We start from the raw sequence: 18,707 nt of genomic DNA on the forward strand, positions 1-18,707 counted from the left end.
CCCGAAACTGGGGAGAGAATCTGGTTTCACTTTCAGGCTAATAGAAATCAAGGAGTTGAGGTGCCCATTAACTCTGGGAGCAGGGTGGGGTTCTTGCCACCTCTCTCTCCCACTCCTGGTCTTGGCACTTGCCAGCCCCCAGGTGCAGTCCTGACTTACCTGGCAGTCTTGCTCAAAAGGCTCCTGCTTGGGAGACAGGTTTTGAGATTGAGTATTGATACACTCTGGACTTTTTCTTTCTGCTGTGCAGAATAATTTTTAAAAACCTCCTTGGAGATGGAACATTTTGTGTCTTGTTTTTGTATATTATTTGTGCCTGTATTGACATTGAAGGCAATTAAGGGTCTATATAAAGTAGCTTTTAAAAAAATCCCCACCCAAGGACATGCTTACTGATTTTAGAGAGGGGGAAAGGGAGGGAGAGATAAAACATCTGGGAGAAACATTGGTTGGGTGGCTCCTGCACCTGCCTAGACCAGGGACTGGTCTGAACCTGCAACCTAGGCATGTGTCCTGACTGGGAACCAAACCTGTGATCTTCGGTTTACTGGACAGTGCTCCAGCCAACTGAACCACACCGCCAGGGCCAAAGCAGCTCTTGAACTAGAAGGAAACTACAAGGTTCTGTGATGGTGTCAAGCAAGGAGACTGGCAAAGGAGGGATCGGGTGGGAAAGTTCTAAGGGATAGAAGAGAGCAGGGGGCAGGGCTGGGTGGTTGGGGGAGGAGGAGCTCAGGCACCTCTTGGGCACCTGGGATCCAGGTTCCTCCCATGTTGGCCATGTGGGGGCAGCAGAGGCCCGTGCCCATGGCTGGTTAGGGCATGGCCATTTTCTCCCTGTTGCGCCCACTTGTGTGCACAGTCCCTGGCACCTGTGGGTTGTGGGTGCTGCTGCCCTGGTGCAAGCCCCAGAGCTGGAGGGCCATTGCGGGGGGGGGGACTGTGGCCCTTGAATGATGCTAGCCATCTCTGCTGCTGTCCCTTATAGCACTTCCTGTTCTCTGTCCTGTGTCACTTCCAGGCACCTCGCTTGGTCCCCACAGCCAGCAAAGACAGTGCCAGCATTCACTCACTGGTATCACAGTTGTACTTCTTGAGCCCCTCATGTCCCAGGCATTCCTGTGCTTGCTGCCTGCTGGGACCAAGTACCAGTCCTGTCCTCTGTACGCCTACTCCCCCCCCCCCCCCCATCAAGGCAGAGAAGTGGGAGGGAGCAGGAGCCAGCCTTCTTCTCAGGCCTCTGTTGTGGGTCCTGCCTGTCCTTTATAGGCTCTGCCAGTGTTTTTTACATGTGTTGTCTCATGTAGTTTTTGTCATTTCCACAATTCAACAGAAAAGCAAACTAGCACGAGGTCATACAGGCCAAGTTCCCCCTCCTCCCTTGCATTAGCCTTCCACCTCCTAGGACCCACTTGGCATTCACTGTTGAGAAGTTGCCTCTGACCTCTCTTCGGGGGTTCTTAGCTCACACTACCTCTCCATGGATTGGTTCCTGATAAGTCCACCAGTGAGTCTTAGTGTACACTTTATGTCCTCATCTTCCTCAGTTCTAATGCAGTAGACCTCTCTTGGCTTTCCTTCTTCCTTCCAGGCCCCTCTGTCTCTGCCAGCTTATTTTCAAATTGAAGACAATTTGAAATAGCTCCAGGTGCAGTCCTCATTTCTCTAAGCAGTCATGAGCACACACCTTAACGCTTAACTTCCAAGGTAGCATGCCCAGGCCAGCACTTGCCTTTGAGCTCCAGTCCTAAGGCAGTGACTGCCTTCCCTTCTCTCTACTTTTATCTCCAAGGCCATCCCTACACAGAAATGTCTACATCCTTTCTTCTGAAACTCCTCCCCCCACCCAGCTTAAGAGGTATGTAAACTCAACTCTCACCATTGCCACCACTGTAGTCTAAACCACTGCTCTCTTATCCCAGCAATTGTCCTTTCCAGCCTGCTTGAGGGTCCCACCCCACACTCCCCCACCAGAGGCGGTGTGTTGTGGTCATGGTCCAGGTGATAAAGGAACCAAGATGGGAGCAGTAGGTGGTCTGCTGGGGAGAGGAATGGTTAGAGGGTTGACTGTTGGGCTGTGATCATCGGTATGGGGGAGGGAGGCTTTCTAAAGGGCACTGAGGCTTGTTGGGGATGCTTGGTTTTGAGCTGTGATTAATACCAAATAGCTGGATATTGGAGTTGTAGAAAACAGCTGAGAATGATGTGCATGTAGGTGGGCAAGCTGTAGGGGGAATTGAGTGAATGCCAGGGGAGAGTGAGAATAACAACTCAGAGAAGGGAGGTCTGCAAGAGACTGAAGAGGTCAGAGAGGGGGCTGGAGGGGTTCTGTTGCTCAGAACACTGAGGGGAGAGGAGCTCTCCTGACAACTGAAGTGAGGATTAAAGGTGGCCCAGACATGGCCTCAACCGGAACAATTTCCCCAAAGCTTTGGGTCCTAGTGAGGGGTGGTGAGGAGAAACAGCAGCTGCCCACAGTATGACCTTGAACCAACAGATTTTTTTTTTCCCCTAACAAGTTACTCGCAGGTCTGGGATATAGAGATACGAGGTATGGGCTAGTTCTGTCTCTTAAGGCCTCCTGAGTACTAGTATCTGTATTTGGGAAATTAGTTGTTTTGTGTGTGGCCATATTTGCAAAGCTGAGGCTAGGGTGGCAGGTGAGGCCTTGGCTTCTCTGCTTTCTCACTCCCTATGGCTTAGTGCTTTACTTACCACCCCTGACCACCCCACACCACGGAGGGGACAGGCCAGAAGCCCCTTCATCACCATTACCTTTGCTGGCGACCAGCTCAATTTGATCAGTACTCACCTTGACTTTCCAACTCTTGCTACAGTAGGCTGAAAAGGGGTGTGGATGACCACACATGGGTACTTGACTAACATGATTAACATGAAGTATTTTTCAAAATCTGTTTATTTACATTTGTTTAAGTCAATTACATGCATGTTTCATTTTTTAAACGAGTAATTAGCAAAAAATGCATTAAAACTTTAAAATAGCAATTAAATATACAAAAATATACCTTACAAAAACTGCGAATGTTTAAAAATATTCTGCTGCAGAACTCTTAGTGTACAAACACGTTTATGAAACCTGAAGCTCAGCATTTCATAAACCTTTTTTGAGGGAGTTATATATCTAGTGAATGAGCCCCAGTGGGCTAAACTACAAGACTAAATGATCCTTCATGGCAATGATCTGTTAGGAGACCCAGAGATGACAGTTCTCAGGAACACTGTCTTGGAAGACTGGTGTCACCAGGAGGGAGCCCCATCTGCCTACCTGGCCCTAGAGAAACCTGGGAGGGAAGGTGTAGACAGGGATGGTGTGCAGCTGGTCCAAAGCACAGGCTTGTACTGGCAGAGGAGTTTCATCAGAGTACAGATAAGTCCTTTGACAGTGGGTGGCTCACTGTCTAGGTACACATACCCAGCTCAGGCCGGGTGTTTTCCTCAACTACAGCCATGGAAGTGAGCACTGGACTGGTAAGCAGAGAGCTGATGCTTGGTCTAAAAGTAGAGTAAAACTTGGCATCTTGGAATAATTTGGTCTCTAAAACTGAACTGGAAAAGTGAAGTTTATTGAACAGGCCTCTATTTTTCTCCTGATAATCTCAAATGGAAGTGCAATAATCTTAACCATGACACAGCATTTTCTAGTTACCAACTGCAAATTTCACCTGAATTTATACATCGTGAACTTAGACATGTCTCTTACTCAAATTCATAATAGCTAGTGTGAAAGACACTAACTAACCTAGGGCCAGAGCAGAAGGGTTCACTTGCAATTGCACCTCAAGTTTTAGGTTAGGGGCCCAAATGCACTTTGAATGCTGGGGAAGCTCTGGGTGGCAGGCAGTACACGTGGGAGATGGGTGAGGACTGAGGCATGGTCCACGGTCCTCCCTGCCACTGCTGCCTAGAGGAAGCAGTTTTAATTTTCATCTTCAGGAGCAAAAATGAACAAGATACTTTTTACAGAAATGATTACTGGTAAGAGGAAAAATGCGGGAAGCTTTTTTTTTTTTTTGAGGGGGATGTTCATAGAGTGGGGAAAGAAAGGAAGCCCAGCCATGTACCTGAACATCTGATTGATTCTGAGATGGACCAGCTACTTCGCAACACCTGAGACATCTGCCCCACAAAAGAGGTGCTGCGGCCTTCAGTTGCTGCTGCTCAAACTGCTGCCTCAAAAACGTGGGTGCCCACCTAAGAAAGCAAGAGTTAACAGACATCACTGCTGGACTCAGGCATCACTTGGAATTGGCCAAGATGGAGTGGGGGTGGCCTGTCCAGGTGGCTGCAAAGCTGTTGGACCCCGATGAGAGGCCTGACACAGATCAGAAATCTGGAGACTGGTTGTGCTCCCATATTGTCCAGACATTTGTGGTAAAGGCCAGGGAGGGATTACAGTTACTGATTTTTGTATAGAAAACCATTCCAGTGTGCTGCAATCAAAAATGCTTATTCAAAAGGAATGTGATTACAAAATCACCCACCACTTCTGGGCTCATCATTTACAGACATTTGGACTTACGGTACAGCTCTTCCCACATGAATAGGAATGCTCCTTGAATATACTCTGGTTATCACATGAGGGAGAAAGAAAAATTACACACGCATACACAAGTGTTGCTCGTATATACATAAATGAGCAACTCAGGAATGATATGTGAGGAACAAAATGATTCTCCAGGGGTAAGAAGCTCGGTTTGCTGGAGGTCAGGGATTCAAGGAAGACAAACTGATTTATGAACCATGTAAAGGGATTGCTTACTCAAGTTTAAAAAGTAATTCGGCAGTAAGCAACAAATCCAAGCACTGGGTGATCCAGGTGGAGGTGACTAGGGAACATCAGGAAGGGGAAGAAGGGGGGAGCCAGCAGACCTGGGACTCCCTGCCCCCTCCCCAAATGACCTGCAGACTTGTCATCTTCCAGGCTCTGGACACAGCTAATCCTTGCAGAGCCAGTAAAAATACCATTATAATCCCTGGGTGATGGATAAGGAAACAGGCTGAGAGCTAACTGGTAGGGAGGCACCTTGGGTAAGTGATAGATGATTCAAATCACTCATTTTTTTCTGTCCAGTGCTCTGGGGATACCTCTCTGCACTTCATAATTCCCAGAAAGCCCCTCAAAAAAGTAATTACTATAGTCATTAGCTGAGCAGAGTAGGTTCAGGCCATGGAGATGACACACTGGAGTGGGGCTGTGCAAAGTGCCTGAGATCAAGGCTCCAAAGAGCTTGGCACTGGGGAGAAAGCTTTTCACTTGTCAAGACCAGTGAAGAACAGGCATCAGGCCGTGGTGGGAGGTCCCCTGCATCCCTCAGCCCAGACCTCCCCATGGGCCACCGTTGTCCATTGGCCATTTCTGTCTTGTCCGGCTTCTGGAGCAGGCGTAATCAGATCACCTGGTGGCAAAGTAAAATGGCAGACAAAAACCAGGAATCTAGTCGGGCTGGTTTTGTTCTGTTTCTAAAGCCCGCTGCATTCAGTTGTGCCCCTGGCAACATTAGATAACGATTGGGCCACCAGTGGAAACCAGTTGGGGCTGAGCTCTGTTCTGCTAACCCATGGCACACAAATAACATCCAGTTTTGGAGCTGCTTAAGGTGCGTTTAGACTAAGTAAAAAAGTCACCATGTCAATAGCCAGTGGCCCAAAAGCAGACCAGAGCCTCCATGTGTCTAAAGATTAACAATGGGCCACCCACAACTTGGACAGATTTGGACAGAGTGGTTTCACTGAGGTGTGAGCCTGAGCCAAGGGTATCAAGAAATCCTTGACTCCTTAAAGATTCCACATAGAAATTTAACCTTGTCTGTCACACAAAACTGGTTTTCATCAGAATGTAAGGAGGATGTAAATAACCCCACATGCAGTTGTAGCAGTGCAGCACAGGTAAGTGCTGGAGGAAGACCCCAACGTGGGTGGCAAATGCATTCAGATTGTGTTCTAAGAGTTGCAAGAGCTATTGTCAAGTGAACGGCCATGCTGTGGTAGGACACCAAGCCAAGAAAGGGGTTAACTATGAGCAGAGTGGGCAGTTGGCACTCCAATGTCCAGCCCCATCCTAGTGGAAGAGCTGCATTTTAAAAGCCCTCCATATTCACAAGTGTTGAGGTCATGGTGGTGGCACCTCACGGTGCAAAACGGTGCCAAATGGAGAGTGCACAGCACTCTTGAGCTCTTCTTCAAACTATCTGGCTTTCCTCCTCTGGTCCAGTGTGCACCAACCACATCAGTTTGCTTTTAGCTGTGACACAATAAAATGAACTCGCTTGCCACCCTACAAACACAGGGACTTGGTGAGGCACTGTCTCCTTGGTACTGACACTGCTGTGGAAAAGGCTGCAAGTGAAAGGCTATAATCCTACAAAAATGGAGTCGAAACACTGCAGCGCAGAGCACAAGCATTCCTCCTCTGAGGGGAAAAGTTCTCTTTCCTTTTCAAACCTCGTAAAGACAAGATGACATTTGTCCCATGGCCATTTCATGGAAAATGGTGGGTATTGGTCACTAATGAGGCTAGTCCAGAAGCAAGCCTTCTGACACTGGTCACTGAAAACATTCCACTGTAAACTGGATGCTTTGCAGCATTCAGCTCTATTGTGCTACAAACAGAATGCAGAAACAGGGTGAAAATCTGAGTGTACAAATAAAGTTCTTTTCATGGGTGCCAAACAGGCTAAGGCTTTCATATAAAAATATTTTACACTTTCCTTGCTTTGTTTAAGAAACAGTCCAGTTGGCATGCCATAGGAATACCATACGACAGGTCACACACAGGGAACAGCCAATTCGGGCCAACTAGATTTGTAATTTTCCAAACTGGATTCTGCCCAGCACTTTTCTAGGCTAATGGGAATTTTCCTCATCCTTTAACCCCAGCCACCAGGTTCCCTTCCCCATTCTAGGACAGTACAGGCTGGATTCCAGAAAACATTGCTGGAGACATGCTACGAACAGAATTGCAAAGCTTCCTCCATTCTCTCTCTCTGCCATGCAGATGGTATTTCTAGTGAGCAACTGCCCCACTCACACCACTGAGGGAGCAGAGGGAGCTGCTGGGGAGGAGCCCATCCCTCCAAAAGGAGGAGGTGGAGAACAGGACTGAGGAAAAGAACTAGAAAGTTCTTAGCTAATTTACACAACATTCATGAGTCCTAACGGACTCTGAGTCATTTCTAGAAAAGTTGGACAGAAAGAACCAAAGAATAGCATGCATTGCTCTCCTATAAAGACACTTTCAGCTTTCGCAAGTCTGAATACTGAGGCACACACCAATGAGCAAACAGCCCTGCAGGAGCTTCCTGATACTATTTACAATTTCAAGTGGATCCCTGTGTAAGGAAGAACAGGGGGATCTTATTTGGGATGCTTTAAATTGTTAGGTCGATAACGGGCATTTTCTCTGAAGCAGAAACAGATAGGGCAAGAGAGGGAAGAGAACAAAGGGAAGGAACAAGGGGAGAGGCAAGGGGGTCACAATCATCCTATTGCAACAGGGCCAGGAGGACTAGCCATTCTTAGCTGTCTGAGGGGCTCCCAGTGGCTCCTACCAAGGCAGTGGGTCAAGACCAGCAGCTGTGCTGGAGCCACACCTCACATGGGGGTGTGTGGGCAGCACTCTGAGAACCCTGGGTCACACAGAGACAGCATGGGCTCAGAGACCCACCCCCTGCTGAGGCTCCTGATGGGCAGTGTGGCCCTGCCTCACTGATGAAGTGGGGGTGGGAAAAGAAGAAGAAATGGCAGGTTTCAAGATGGCCTTATCAAAGGAACGTAAGAGGAAAGCCTCGTTGGCACTGCCTCACCAACCAGGCAACCGGTCATGCTTCGGCTGAGGTAACCGCTGGTTTTACTTGGCTCAGGGGCTGCCAGGAAGGTTTGCTGCGGCTAAGGCATGCACAGTCTGCATAGAAGCTCATCTGTCCACAGGGTGGGGGTTGGTGGCTTTAAAGACCTGCTCTCAGTTCCCTTCTCTAATATTTGTGTTTATCTTCCCTCTTGCTTGAGAAAGATTCACCTTACATGGAGATAAGTGTCTGGGAGACAGCATGTAATTGAGTCAGCAAGAGACTCATGAAGTTTCTTGAAACCCGCAGGCTCATTCAACTTCTCTTGACGTGGGGTAGTGTCAGCGTGCTTTGGTTGTCACAAGACCCAGAAGTCTGGGTTCTCAGCTTAGTTGGCCCAAGAGTTCTTCATGAGACAAAGGAAGTGGCAGCTGGTGCCCCAGGTAGAGCAGCCAACACAGAGAACACTTGTGTTCCTCCCGCTTCAATGCAGACATGGGATCCCGCAACCGTTTGATCCTTGTGGTGAGCTTACACAATGTTCTCTGCCCCGGGAAGGGGTCCCTGTGGGGGTCCGTGGTCCTGCTTACTGTGCAACTGGGCCAGCTGCAGAACTGGCATGTTGCATAGTGGACACACTTTCCGAACCTCCAGCCACTTAATAAGGCACCTGTAGGATGAGACATCACAAGAGAGAAGACATCAGTCCTGTGCTCATGGCACCCATACCACACACCTGGCATGCTGACACATCTATGGCCCAGAACAGTTAGGTCCAGAGAAGCTCCACCTCTCAATGGAGAATACACTTCGCCCTCTGGAGGAACCAGAGCCTCGCCTCCAATCTTCCAAAAGGCCATAGTAAGAAGCCAGTCAGCGTGCCATGGTTGACATATAATTGACATGTACCACTGAGGGTGGTATGAAGCAGAAGAAATAAAATTTTCTAATAGAAATGCAAATGCATAAAATACAAGAGAAAGGAGAATATGAATATGTCTGCGGGAGGGGGCAGGAGACGGCCCTGCAGTGCCATTCACATTCAGACTTATTTATCTTGATTTAAAATAACTATGGTTTTCATTAAAATAAGTTTTTGGAGTGGAAGCTCTCACTGGAAAGTTCCAGTTAAACAGCTGTTTACAGCCTGGGCTCTCAGGAGGTATGGGCTTGCCCGGGTGTCTGCCAAAGTCCTGCCACGGTGGTCATGTTCCACCCCAGTCCCTCCTAATGTCATGGAAACACACCTGCCCCACCCTTAGGGTGCTTTCTGCACTACACACCGATCACGAAGCCATCGCTCGTCTGGCACGGTCTCAAGGTAACAGTAAGCAGGTTGATGTGCCTCCAACTCAGGTCCCCCTAAATGATTCCAAACCAATACTCACTTTCTGTGGAAGGCATGCTTACACGGACAAATCCCCAACTCATCTCGAGGCTTGAAGTCTTCTAGGCACACGGCACAGAGCTAAAGATAAATTCACAGATTAGGCCCAGTATCTGCTAAGTACCCTCTCAAGCCACAAAGTAAAGTGCAGGCCCCCCGAGGCCCAACCATCTGAAGGAATCTGCAATCTTCCACAGTTCGTTCAGTGAAAGAAACAGGCTTCTCTGGGCAAGGTCTTCTGAAGAAGAATGTCCTGTTTTTCCTGTCACGTCTTCAAAGATGGAGGGCACATGGGAGAAGACAGAAAGGAAGAGGAAGTTTCCTTTACTTGCTTCAGTGCCTTAGAAGAGTTGAACTTAGGTTAATTCCCACTAGATAGGCTGGATGTAATGTACTGTGCTCAGGGGCAGACTTTCCACAGGGGGCTCTGCCTGCTTAGCAGCACAGCCCCTAAAGGGGACTGCCCAGACCCCGGGGCAGGCCCTGGGGCTCTCCTTTCTCTGCTAACATGCTTTTATAATTCCCAGGTCCCCTCACTTTGGCACTGTCCTCCTGTCAGTGTCTGTTTGTGTCATATAAAAAGTTGTTCAAGGGTCACTGAATTTAAACTTGAGAAAATGTGCAGACGGGGCCAGGACTGCTCTCTGACAGGTGGCTAGGCCCCACGGCGTGGAACACCCAGATGTGTGCCAGAGACTGTGTTCCTTAATTTTGCTGCTGTACAGTACCTCATTGTATGAATCAGTGTATCAGGTTTTCTTCCTTTCCTCTCTCCCTCTCTTGGTGGGTAATCTGCCAGCATATCATGTTTTATTTGTTACAGTACCGATGGACATTTAGCTTGTTGCTCATTTTTCACTATTATATTCATTAATAACAGAATCCATATTGAAATTTCATGTGGTTATATAGGACCAAGCTATGTATCACTGTGTAATTAGGCTACACACACATAAAAATTTGACAAAAAACAGTTTCATTACCACGAAATGCAGCTGGAAAGAACCAAATGAATTGTGAAAAATACACTATGGCCTGTAAACACAAGGTGTAGCAAAGGTTAAGTTTCAAATGACGGGGAGGGTGGATCAGCAGCTTTGTCAGACTCAGTGAAACTGAAGCTGGTGGGTACAGCTGGATACGAACTCTGACATACAATCCCACAACACAGTGCACTTATTCAGGGTAAAGATTTTAAACTGATGGGTCAAACCAATAAGGAAGACGCCTGTTCCTGGCAAATTTGGTTATTCAATATTGCAAATGTACGAGTATGTCAGGATTTAATGTTGTAGTTAATGGTCGTCAAAGACACCCCAAATAGAAAAGGGATCACCCTCTATAACTTCATGTTAATTTTGGCCATGTACCAAAGTTAACTTTGGGGAAAATTCAAAAATAAAACAGTAATCAATGCTTGAGTTTAATGCAAGGTTAGGTATAAAATGCTGTGACCTATCAACTCCGATGAAAAAATATGCAGAAAGAGCAAAGGAGCAGTAGATGACATTAAAGTGTTCAACAATAATATAAATCATTATTATCATTATTCATATAATTTCACAAACTATATTTAAAGAGACTGGCAATATGGCTCACCACAGTTAATCCACATAAAACATAGATATTACACATGCAGCTTTCTAAGTCCTTGCTTTAAACACCAACTCAAAAACTCAGAAAGATAGGAAGACAAAGGGCCCTAAAATTAAAAATTCTGAACATCTGTAGTTAGAAACAACACAAGAAATAAAATGAAAAAGAATTCTACAGACTGTGTGTCTTAAGGTATATCAGGATACACACACGAGTTTGTATTTAAGTTACAAAGCATCACACAGGGAACACCTATGAACCTGCAACCCTGCAACCTCAACATGAGGTAATCCCGAGGATATACCTCCCCTTGTATGGTCTTCCCTATTCCACCCGTCTGTCTCACCTCCCCAAACTCCTACTCCCAAGAAATAATCACTGTCTTTTTTTGTGACAATGGTAAGAAGGGACTACTGGGAACATTTTCTAGAGTGCAATTACTGCAAATTCACCTTGCGTAGAAAAACTCACATCTACCTATCTCCTCATACGGCACTGACAGCCGGCAGCGTCCCTGCCTCTACGCAATCTTACGTGGGCGCCATCCCTATGAAAAATATGAGTTATGTTGCTCTCCTAAAGTCTTCACACAATTGATTTTTATGTGACCTCATCCTCAAATATTCTATTAAGCTGATCAAAATCTAATTGTTCAACTTTTGAAAATAAAGATGTTTAAGCATACCACAGCATACCACTCTACTATAAAACAGCTCAAGACTAAAACACTCGTAAGGCAACTTACCTCATGTAAATTCAATTCTTTTACTTTCTCTTTTAATATAACCTGTAAGAAGACAAAAAGCATGTTCTTATGCCCATTTAAATCTGTAATTTAACTCTTCTGAATGCAACCAGAAGTGACCTCTGAAGATGGTTCGCTATTCACTTGACCTGGATAACTCCACAAAATCATGCAAATCAAGAGGTTCAAATCTTTGTGTTCACTTTAAGAACACTCAGGAAACTGCCCAGGCCATCAAGGGTATGCATATTCGAAAAGCCACCAAGTGTCTGTAAGATGTCACTTTAAAAGAAGCAGTGTCACCATTCCATCGATGGTGGAGTCAGTAGGTGCGCCCAGGCAAACAGTGGCGCTGCACACAGGGTCAGTGGCCCAAAAAGAGTGCTGAGTTTTTGCTGCATGTGCTTAAAAACGCAGAGAGTAATGCTGAACTTAAGGGTTTAGATGTGGAATCTCTGGTCATTGAGCACATCCAGGTGAACAAAGCTCCCAAGATGCGGCGCAGAACGTTCAGAACCCATGGGAGGATTAATCCCTACACAGCTCTCCCCGCCACACGGAGATGATTGATCCTCACTGAAGAAAGAGCAGGTTGTTCCCAGACCAGAAGAGGAGGAAGTTGCACAGAAGAAAAAGATATCCCAGAGGAAACTGAAGAAACAAAAGCTTATGGCCCAGGAGTAAATTCAGTATAAAAGAAATACTAATAAAAGTAAAAGCAGGAAAAAAAATAAATCTGTAAAAAATTTTTCATTATATTTACAAATACTTTTCTTTTTGCATATAGCTCATTTCCCCTTATATTCAATATTGGAGAGGGCTCTCATTTACAGTTTGAGACAGAACAATTTATCGATGTTCTCTGAACTTGAGCAATGATACAAAATTCTTCTGGAAAGCAATTTAAAAATCTCTTTGACAACAGACTAAATTCTGGGAAAAGGCATTCACACATGAGCATCATCTGGACGAAGTGCTAACATGGGAGGAGATAAATGAGGCAGACTCCTTACAGTTCAGTACAACACGGCACTGGCTGTTGTGACTGACTGACTAGTAATTTATTGTTTTTTTAAAAAATCCTCACTTGAGCCCTGGCTGGCATAGCTCAGTGGATTGAGCGTGGGCTGGGAACCAAAGTGTCCCAGGTTCGATTCCCAGCCAGGGTACGTTCCTGGGTTGCAGGCCATAACTCCCAGCAACCGCACATTGATGTTTCTCTCTCTGTCTCTCTCTCTCCCTCTCCTTCCCTTCCCTCCCTAAAAATAAATAAATAAAATCTTTAAAAAAAAAAAATCCTCACTTGAAGACATGTTCACTGATCTGAGAGAGAGAGGAAGGGAGAGAGGGAGAGAGAAAAACACTGATGTGACAGAAATACCGATCAGTTGTTTCCTGTGTACTCCCCAACCAGGGACTGAACCAACCTAGGTATGTGCCCTGCCTGGGATCTGACCTGTGGACTGTGTGTGTGTGTGTGTGTGTGTGTGTACAGAATGACGCGCCAACCAATGGAGCCACCAAGCCAGGGACTATTAATCATTTATAAAAGATTAAAAAGTAAGATCAATCTTAAATTTAGAAGTTTTGCCCATTATTATATGTTACTATCCTCAGAAAGCTGTGGCTCTCTCTGGAATTATGTAGATAGACTTAATACTCCTCCAGGTGCTGTCCCTGACTTGACTTTGTAGGGACTATCCGTTAGAAAGAATACCAGGTGATAAGAGGGTGAATTACTATTTAAATAGAAAATTTCTGAGAATAAACTTATGTATATCATTTCAAGTGAAAAAACAGGCAAGTGAAATTTGGAGAAAATTTCTACTTTGAGTATTTTACATTCCTAAACCTAAAATAATTTTGACAGTACATCATATTTTCAAAAATCACAACCAAAATCTACTATTTTGCTATGCAGGGGTATATTAAATTTCAAATTCAGTATTTTTTAAAGACGATTTTTTACTGTATGTCTTGTGACTTTATTAGTTTCATCAGTCAATTTTACCTTTTAAATGACCACCAAGGCCAATTTTATTTTCTAGTTAGTTTTTCAAATACCTTGTGGGTTGTTAAAATCATGACAGCACTGACACAAAAAGATTCATTCATTTAGAAAACTAAAACATTCCACTCTGTGTATGAATCTCACACGAGACCTATGGCGAAGGGTGTTACCTAGGACATCAGTATGAACATCTAAGGAACTGGCCAAGAGCTCAGATTTCAAAGAGACATGGACAAAAGATGGACAAAAAAAAGAAATGTAATCCTAAAATGGTGAAATGGTTCTGTGTTGGGGACCGCCCTGCCTGGTTTCAGAAGTTATAAGCCCCACAAGTAAAAAAGACCTTGGGACCATAAGCCACTAAAGAGACAAAGTTTATCCTCCCGGCAGGGGCACTGCCTCTGCCCACTTTTACTTCACACTGCTTGGCCCCAGGTGGATGACTGGTTAGCCAATGATGGGTAAGATTCCTCCAGGGAGGGACGGCCTAAGACAGGCACAGTCGTGAAGGGGCCACCAGAGAAGGAATTAGGAGACCATAGAAAAGGGCTGATGGCCCCCACCCCTCAGCTTTACAAGGGCCCGAGTCCTCATTCCATCTGTAAAAAGTCACCTAATCTCTTGGCTGCCTCACTTCCCCTGTCTGACTTAAGTCTGAAACAATGCGGAAGGCAGGTGTGGCCCTGTGCTGGAATGGGTGATTTCCTGGGGTGAACAGGCCTAGGAAAGAATGCATAAAATCCTGTGAAATCTGTTTTGCTAAGAATTCCCTCAATTTAACTGATAAGGGTCCAAGCATAAAATGAGTTTGTTTCCCTCTATCTATCTGACTCTGACTCAGAATAAGACCTCAGAGTTCTTTGAATATTTTCTATTCCTTGATCATTACTGCCTGACAATGATGAGCATTATATAAATGCCCTATATTCCTACTCGAATTAAACCCAATAAAAGGCCATTGAGGAACAGGTTCAAGGACCTTCTCCTCTGAGAGATCAGCCACCTTTCCTCCCCAAGCAGAGCAGACATGTCTTGGTAGACTTATTCTCACCCATGGTGGACAGGGGTGCTCTGCAGGTGGAGCCCCTCCCCACAGTTCTGTAACATCACATCAGCAAAATTAAAGACCCTCTGTGACTTCTAAATAAACTTTCTTTTATAGGAAGAAATTATATTACTATATCATCTGAACTTTCTGTAAATTCAAATAAGAAAGAGTACTTAAAATTGATTTATTTTATACTGCCAACTGGCAAATGAAATGCTAAAATGAACACAAGTCCTAGTTTAAAATGAGTGGAAATATAAGTTGTTATTTTTGGGGGGTAAAAAACACCATCAAAGCCAATCTGAGGTAAATTTCTTACCTGTTTGTAAGCATAAAATTCTTTGTGTGCTTGATGTCTTAGCCTAGAAGCAAATTAACAATGCAATATTAATATTTCAAATATAACAAGTTTTATATCATTGACAGTCCACTGTTTCAATATTTAATATTTTTCTTAATTTAAAAATATCTAATAATGTACAAAAATCTTAAGAATTTTATAAACACACACACACACACACACACACACACACACCAGTGTAACTATCATCAAGATCAAGATATGTATTTCCAGTATCCCTTAAATGACTCCTCCTAATCAACATCCACCCCTAAGAGGCAGCCACTGTCCTGATTTTATATCATTGTAGATTAATGTAGATTAATTCTAAATGTAGATTAATGATGCTTACTTTTGAGCTTCACATAAATGGATCATTTGGTATATACTTTTTTGTGTTGGCTTCTTTCAGTCAACATGCCCTCTTTCTTTCCCTTGCTTACTGACACTGACAGATGTTCCAGGCTCATCTTGTATTTTCCATGCCCCAGTTGTGGAATTAACCACTTCTCCCAAAGAACCTTGATTCACTTTACAGGAGAATAGTTATCTAGAAAGCAAGATCTGGGTGCTAGGTGACTAGCACTCTGTTTTAAGTACTAGAGTTCTGTAACAAGTCTTGGGGTCTGGTAGTATAAGTACTCAAGCTTTGTTCTTAACTATGTAAATTGCATGACCATGTCAATTTCTATAAAAAAATCTGTTGGGATTTTGATTGAGATTGTGTGGAACTTATAGATCAATTGGGGAAGAACAGGCATCTTTGCAAGAGTCAGTCTCCAACCTATGCACATAGTATATTCCTCTATTAGATCTTAATTTCTGTCTATACATTTCTAGGTAGAACACTTAACACATCTTTCATTAGATTTATTCCTAGGAATTTGGTAATTTTTGATCTACTATGAATGATAATTTTTTAAATTTTCTAATTCTTTGTTGGTACTATATAAAGAAGATATTGTACATTCATTTTGTATCTAGTGACTTGTTAAATTCACTTATTAATTTTAAATAGTTTATCTGTAGACTCTTTTGGATTTTTTAATATATGCAATCATTCTGTCTACAAATAGGTGTTAAACTCTGCCTTTATAATCTTTATATATTTTATTTTGTATACTATATTTCATTTATTTTATTCCTCTTTTTGTTCTGCATTGATTGAGAACTCCAACAACGTTGCCCTGGTTTGTGTGGCTCAGTGGATTGAACACTGGCTTGCGAACCAAAGGGTCACCGGTTCAATTCCCAGTCAGGGCACATGCCTGGGTTTTGGGCCAGGTCCCCAGTAGGGGCCCCTGAGGGGCAACCACACATTGGTTTCTCTCCCTCTCTTTCTCTTTCCTTTCCCCTCTGTCTAAAACTTCACCATTTTGTGCCTGCATGGGTAGAAGGCTCTGGGAGGGACAATACTGCTGCCTGGCTTCTGGAGGTTTTCCTGGCACTTGTCCCATTTCCAGTCACTTCACTCACTTCCTGTATGCGACTGGCACCCTTCCAGCTATTGTCCTGGTGGTGAATCCCAGGGTGGGTGGGTTTGCATACGTTCTAAGTCTGTGCAGGTCCTTTCAGCTGAGTCTCCTGAAAATCCAGCAGTTTCTTCTGCCTTCCCAATCCCTGCTGGTTTTTACAACCAGAAGTTACAGGGATTTATCTTCCCATATATTACTTGTTTTGAGATCTATTTGTAACTCTAGGGTTGTACAAGGAGATGATGCATATCCACCTACCACTCTATCTTGACCAGAAGTCCCAAATGCTTCCCCTCTCCCCTTTTTACTGTTAATGTGGTATACTGTATTGATACCTCGATCCCTGGAATAAAGCCCACTTGGTTTTAATGTACTACCTTTTTTGTACATACCTGAATTTGACCAATATTTTGTTTATGAGAGACCCAAGTCTATAATTTCCTTTCTTGTAATGTCCTTGTGAGGTATGATATTATTTTAATAAAATTATGCTGGCTTCATTATATTAGTTGAGAAGTATTCTGTTCTCTGGAAGAGTCATTTAAGGATGGTACTTTTTCTTAAATGTTTGAAAGAATTCACTGGTAAGGTTACTTGGCTTATAGTCTCTTTGTGGGAATGCTTTAATAACACATTCAATTTCTTACTATATATTTATTAATATTTTCTATTTCAGGCTTTTACTTTATTTTTTAAAAAATTTCTGTTATTTTATTTTTTAAAGATTTTATTTATTTTAGAGAGGGGAAGGGAGGGGAAAAAGAGAGAGAGAGAAACATCAATGTGTGGTCGCCTCTCCAGTGCTCCCTTACCAGGGACCTGGCCCATAACCCAGTCATGTGCCCTGACTGGGAATAGAACTGGTGACTCTTTGGATCATAGTGTGGTGCTCAGTCCACTGAGCCACACTAGCCAGGGCTTGTTTTGAGGTTTTTAATCCTTTAATAAAAATTTTAATATTCCTTTATTTTCATCCTCAGAACTTACAATCAAACATTTTAAATTGTATAATTCAGTGGTGTTTAGTGTGGTCATAATGTTGTGCAACCACCAGCTCTCTCTAGTTTCAAAACTTTCATCACCCCCCAAAAACATGTAGTCTCACTAAGCAGTCATTCCCAAGTCCCCTCTTCTCCATCTCCTGGTAACTTATAATCTGCTCTATCTCTGTGGATTTGCTTATTATGGATAGCATATAAAATACATATATAAAAGAAATTCTACAATATGTGACCTTTTGTGCCTGGCTTTTTATTTAATCAATGTTTTCAAGGCTTATCCTAACTGTAGCAGGTTATCAGTTATTCACTCCTTTTAATGGCTGAATATACCATATTTACACACCATAAGACACACCTAGGTTTTAGAGAAAAATAGAGAAAAAATTTTGAAGCAAAAAATGTGGTACAATATTTAATAACATAAATAACATATTATTTCACCAATGTAAGCATGAACAGAACTCAATAGCAGCATTAACAACCATTATTCCTCTCAAATTTGGGGTGGGGTGGGGTGGAGTGCATCTTATAGTCCAGAAAATACGGTATATATGTAATTAAATTTGGTTATTTTTCTCTTGTTAATCTGTCCCATGTCAGTTTGACTATTAGACTAGCTGAAAGAACCTAGAAGGGCTAAGGACACTTTCTCTCTCCCCTACAATACTTATGAAAAATTTTAACCTAAGGACAGAAAGTTAATTTATTATTGATTGTTTAACATACTCTAAAGTAACACAGAATGAAAATTGATTACCTAATCAAGTAGCAACAGAAGAGCAAACTTAGGATGAAGACAAATATAGCAGTGCCAAAAACCACGATATATATGTTGAGAGGCAGGTTCTGGAATCCAATGTTAGGCATCCTGAAGTTGTAATGCGGGAAATCTGAGCTCATGGATGAACTGTGGGGGAGAAAAGAATACAAAAAAATTAGGTTATAAAGACTAAGAACCAAGATAGCATCATCTTTGTATATTACAGTAGTCCCCTCTTATCCCTGGGGAATACATTCTAAGACCCTCAGTAGATTCCCATAGAGTAACAAACCCTATATATACTATGTCTTTTTCCTGTATGTACATAACTATGATAAAGTTTAATTTATAAATAAGGCACAGTGAGAGATTAATAACGAATATAAAATAGAATTATAACAATACACTGTAATAAAAGTTATGTGAATGTGGTCTTTCCCTTTCTCTCAAAAGATTTTGTTGTTCTACAGGTACACTGTGGATATGCTGGACAAAGGGGGGGTTCATGTCCAGGTATGGATGGTGAGACATTTCCTCAC

At 43.5% G+C, this 18,707-nt stretch overlaps 1 protein-coding gene and 1 pseudogene across 3 annotated transcripts in view; one reads left to right on the plus strand and one right to left on the minus strand.

Annotated features, from left to right (window-relative positions):
• Nucleotides 1–4: 4 nt before the first annotated feature.
• RNF24 (ring finger protein 24) overlaps nucleotides 5–18,707 on the minus strand; it is a 45,984-nt gene continuing 27,281 nt past the window's right edge. For all 3 annotated transcript variants that reach the window (XM_045832606.1, XM_045832604.1, XM_045832607.1), the window contains exons 2-6: nucleotides 18,166–18,315; nucleotides 14,912–14,954; nucleotides 11,534–11,575; nucleotides 9,194–9,273; nucleotides 5–8,475 (exon numbers count right to left, since the gene is read on the minus strand). In XM_045832606.1, coding sequence (XP_045688562.1) covers nucleotides 8,337–8,475; nucleotides 9,194–9,273; nucleotides 11,534–11,575; nucleotides 14,912–14,954; nucleotides 18,166–18,308 — 447 coding nt within the window. In that variant the 5' untranslated portion in view covers nucleotides 18,309–18,315 and the 3' untranslated portion in view covers nucleotides 5–8,336. The remainder of the gene's footprint in view (nucleotides 8,476–9,193; nucleotides 9,274–11,533; nucleotides 11,576–14,911; nucleotides 14,955–18,165; nucleotides 18,316–18,707) is intronic.
• Nucleotides 11,662–12,217, plus strand: LOC123814671 (annotated as a pseudogene).

Source organism: Phyllostomus hastatus, unplaced genomic scaffold (genome assembly GCF_019186645.2).
Source record: "Phyllostomus hastatus isolate PE091 unplaced genomic scaffold, TTU_PhHast_1.1 phas_contig_17, whole genome shotgun sequence".
Classification (NCBI taxonomy): domain Eukaryota; kingdom Metazoa; phylum Chordata; class Mammalia; order Chiroptera; family Phyllostomidae; genus Phyllostomus; species Phyllostomus hastatus.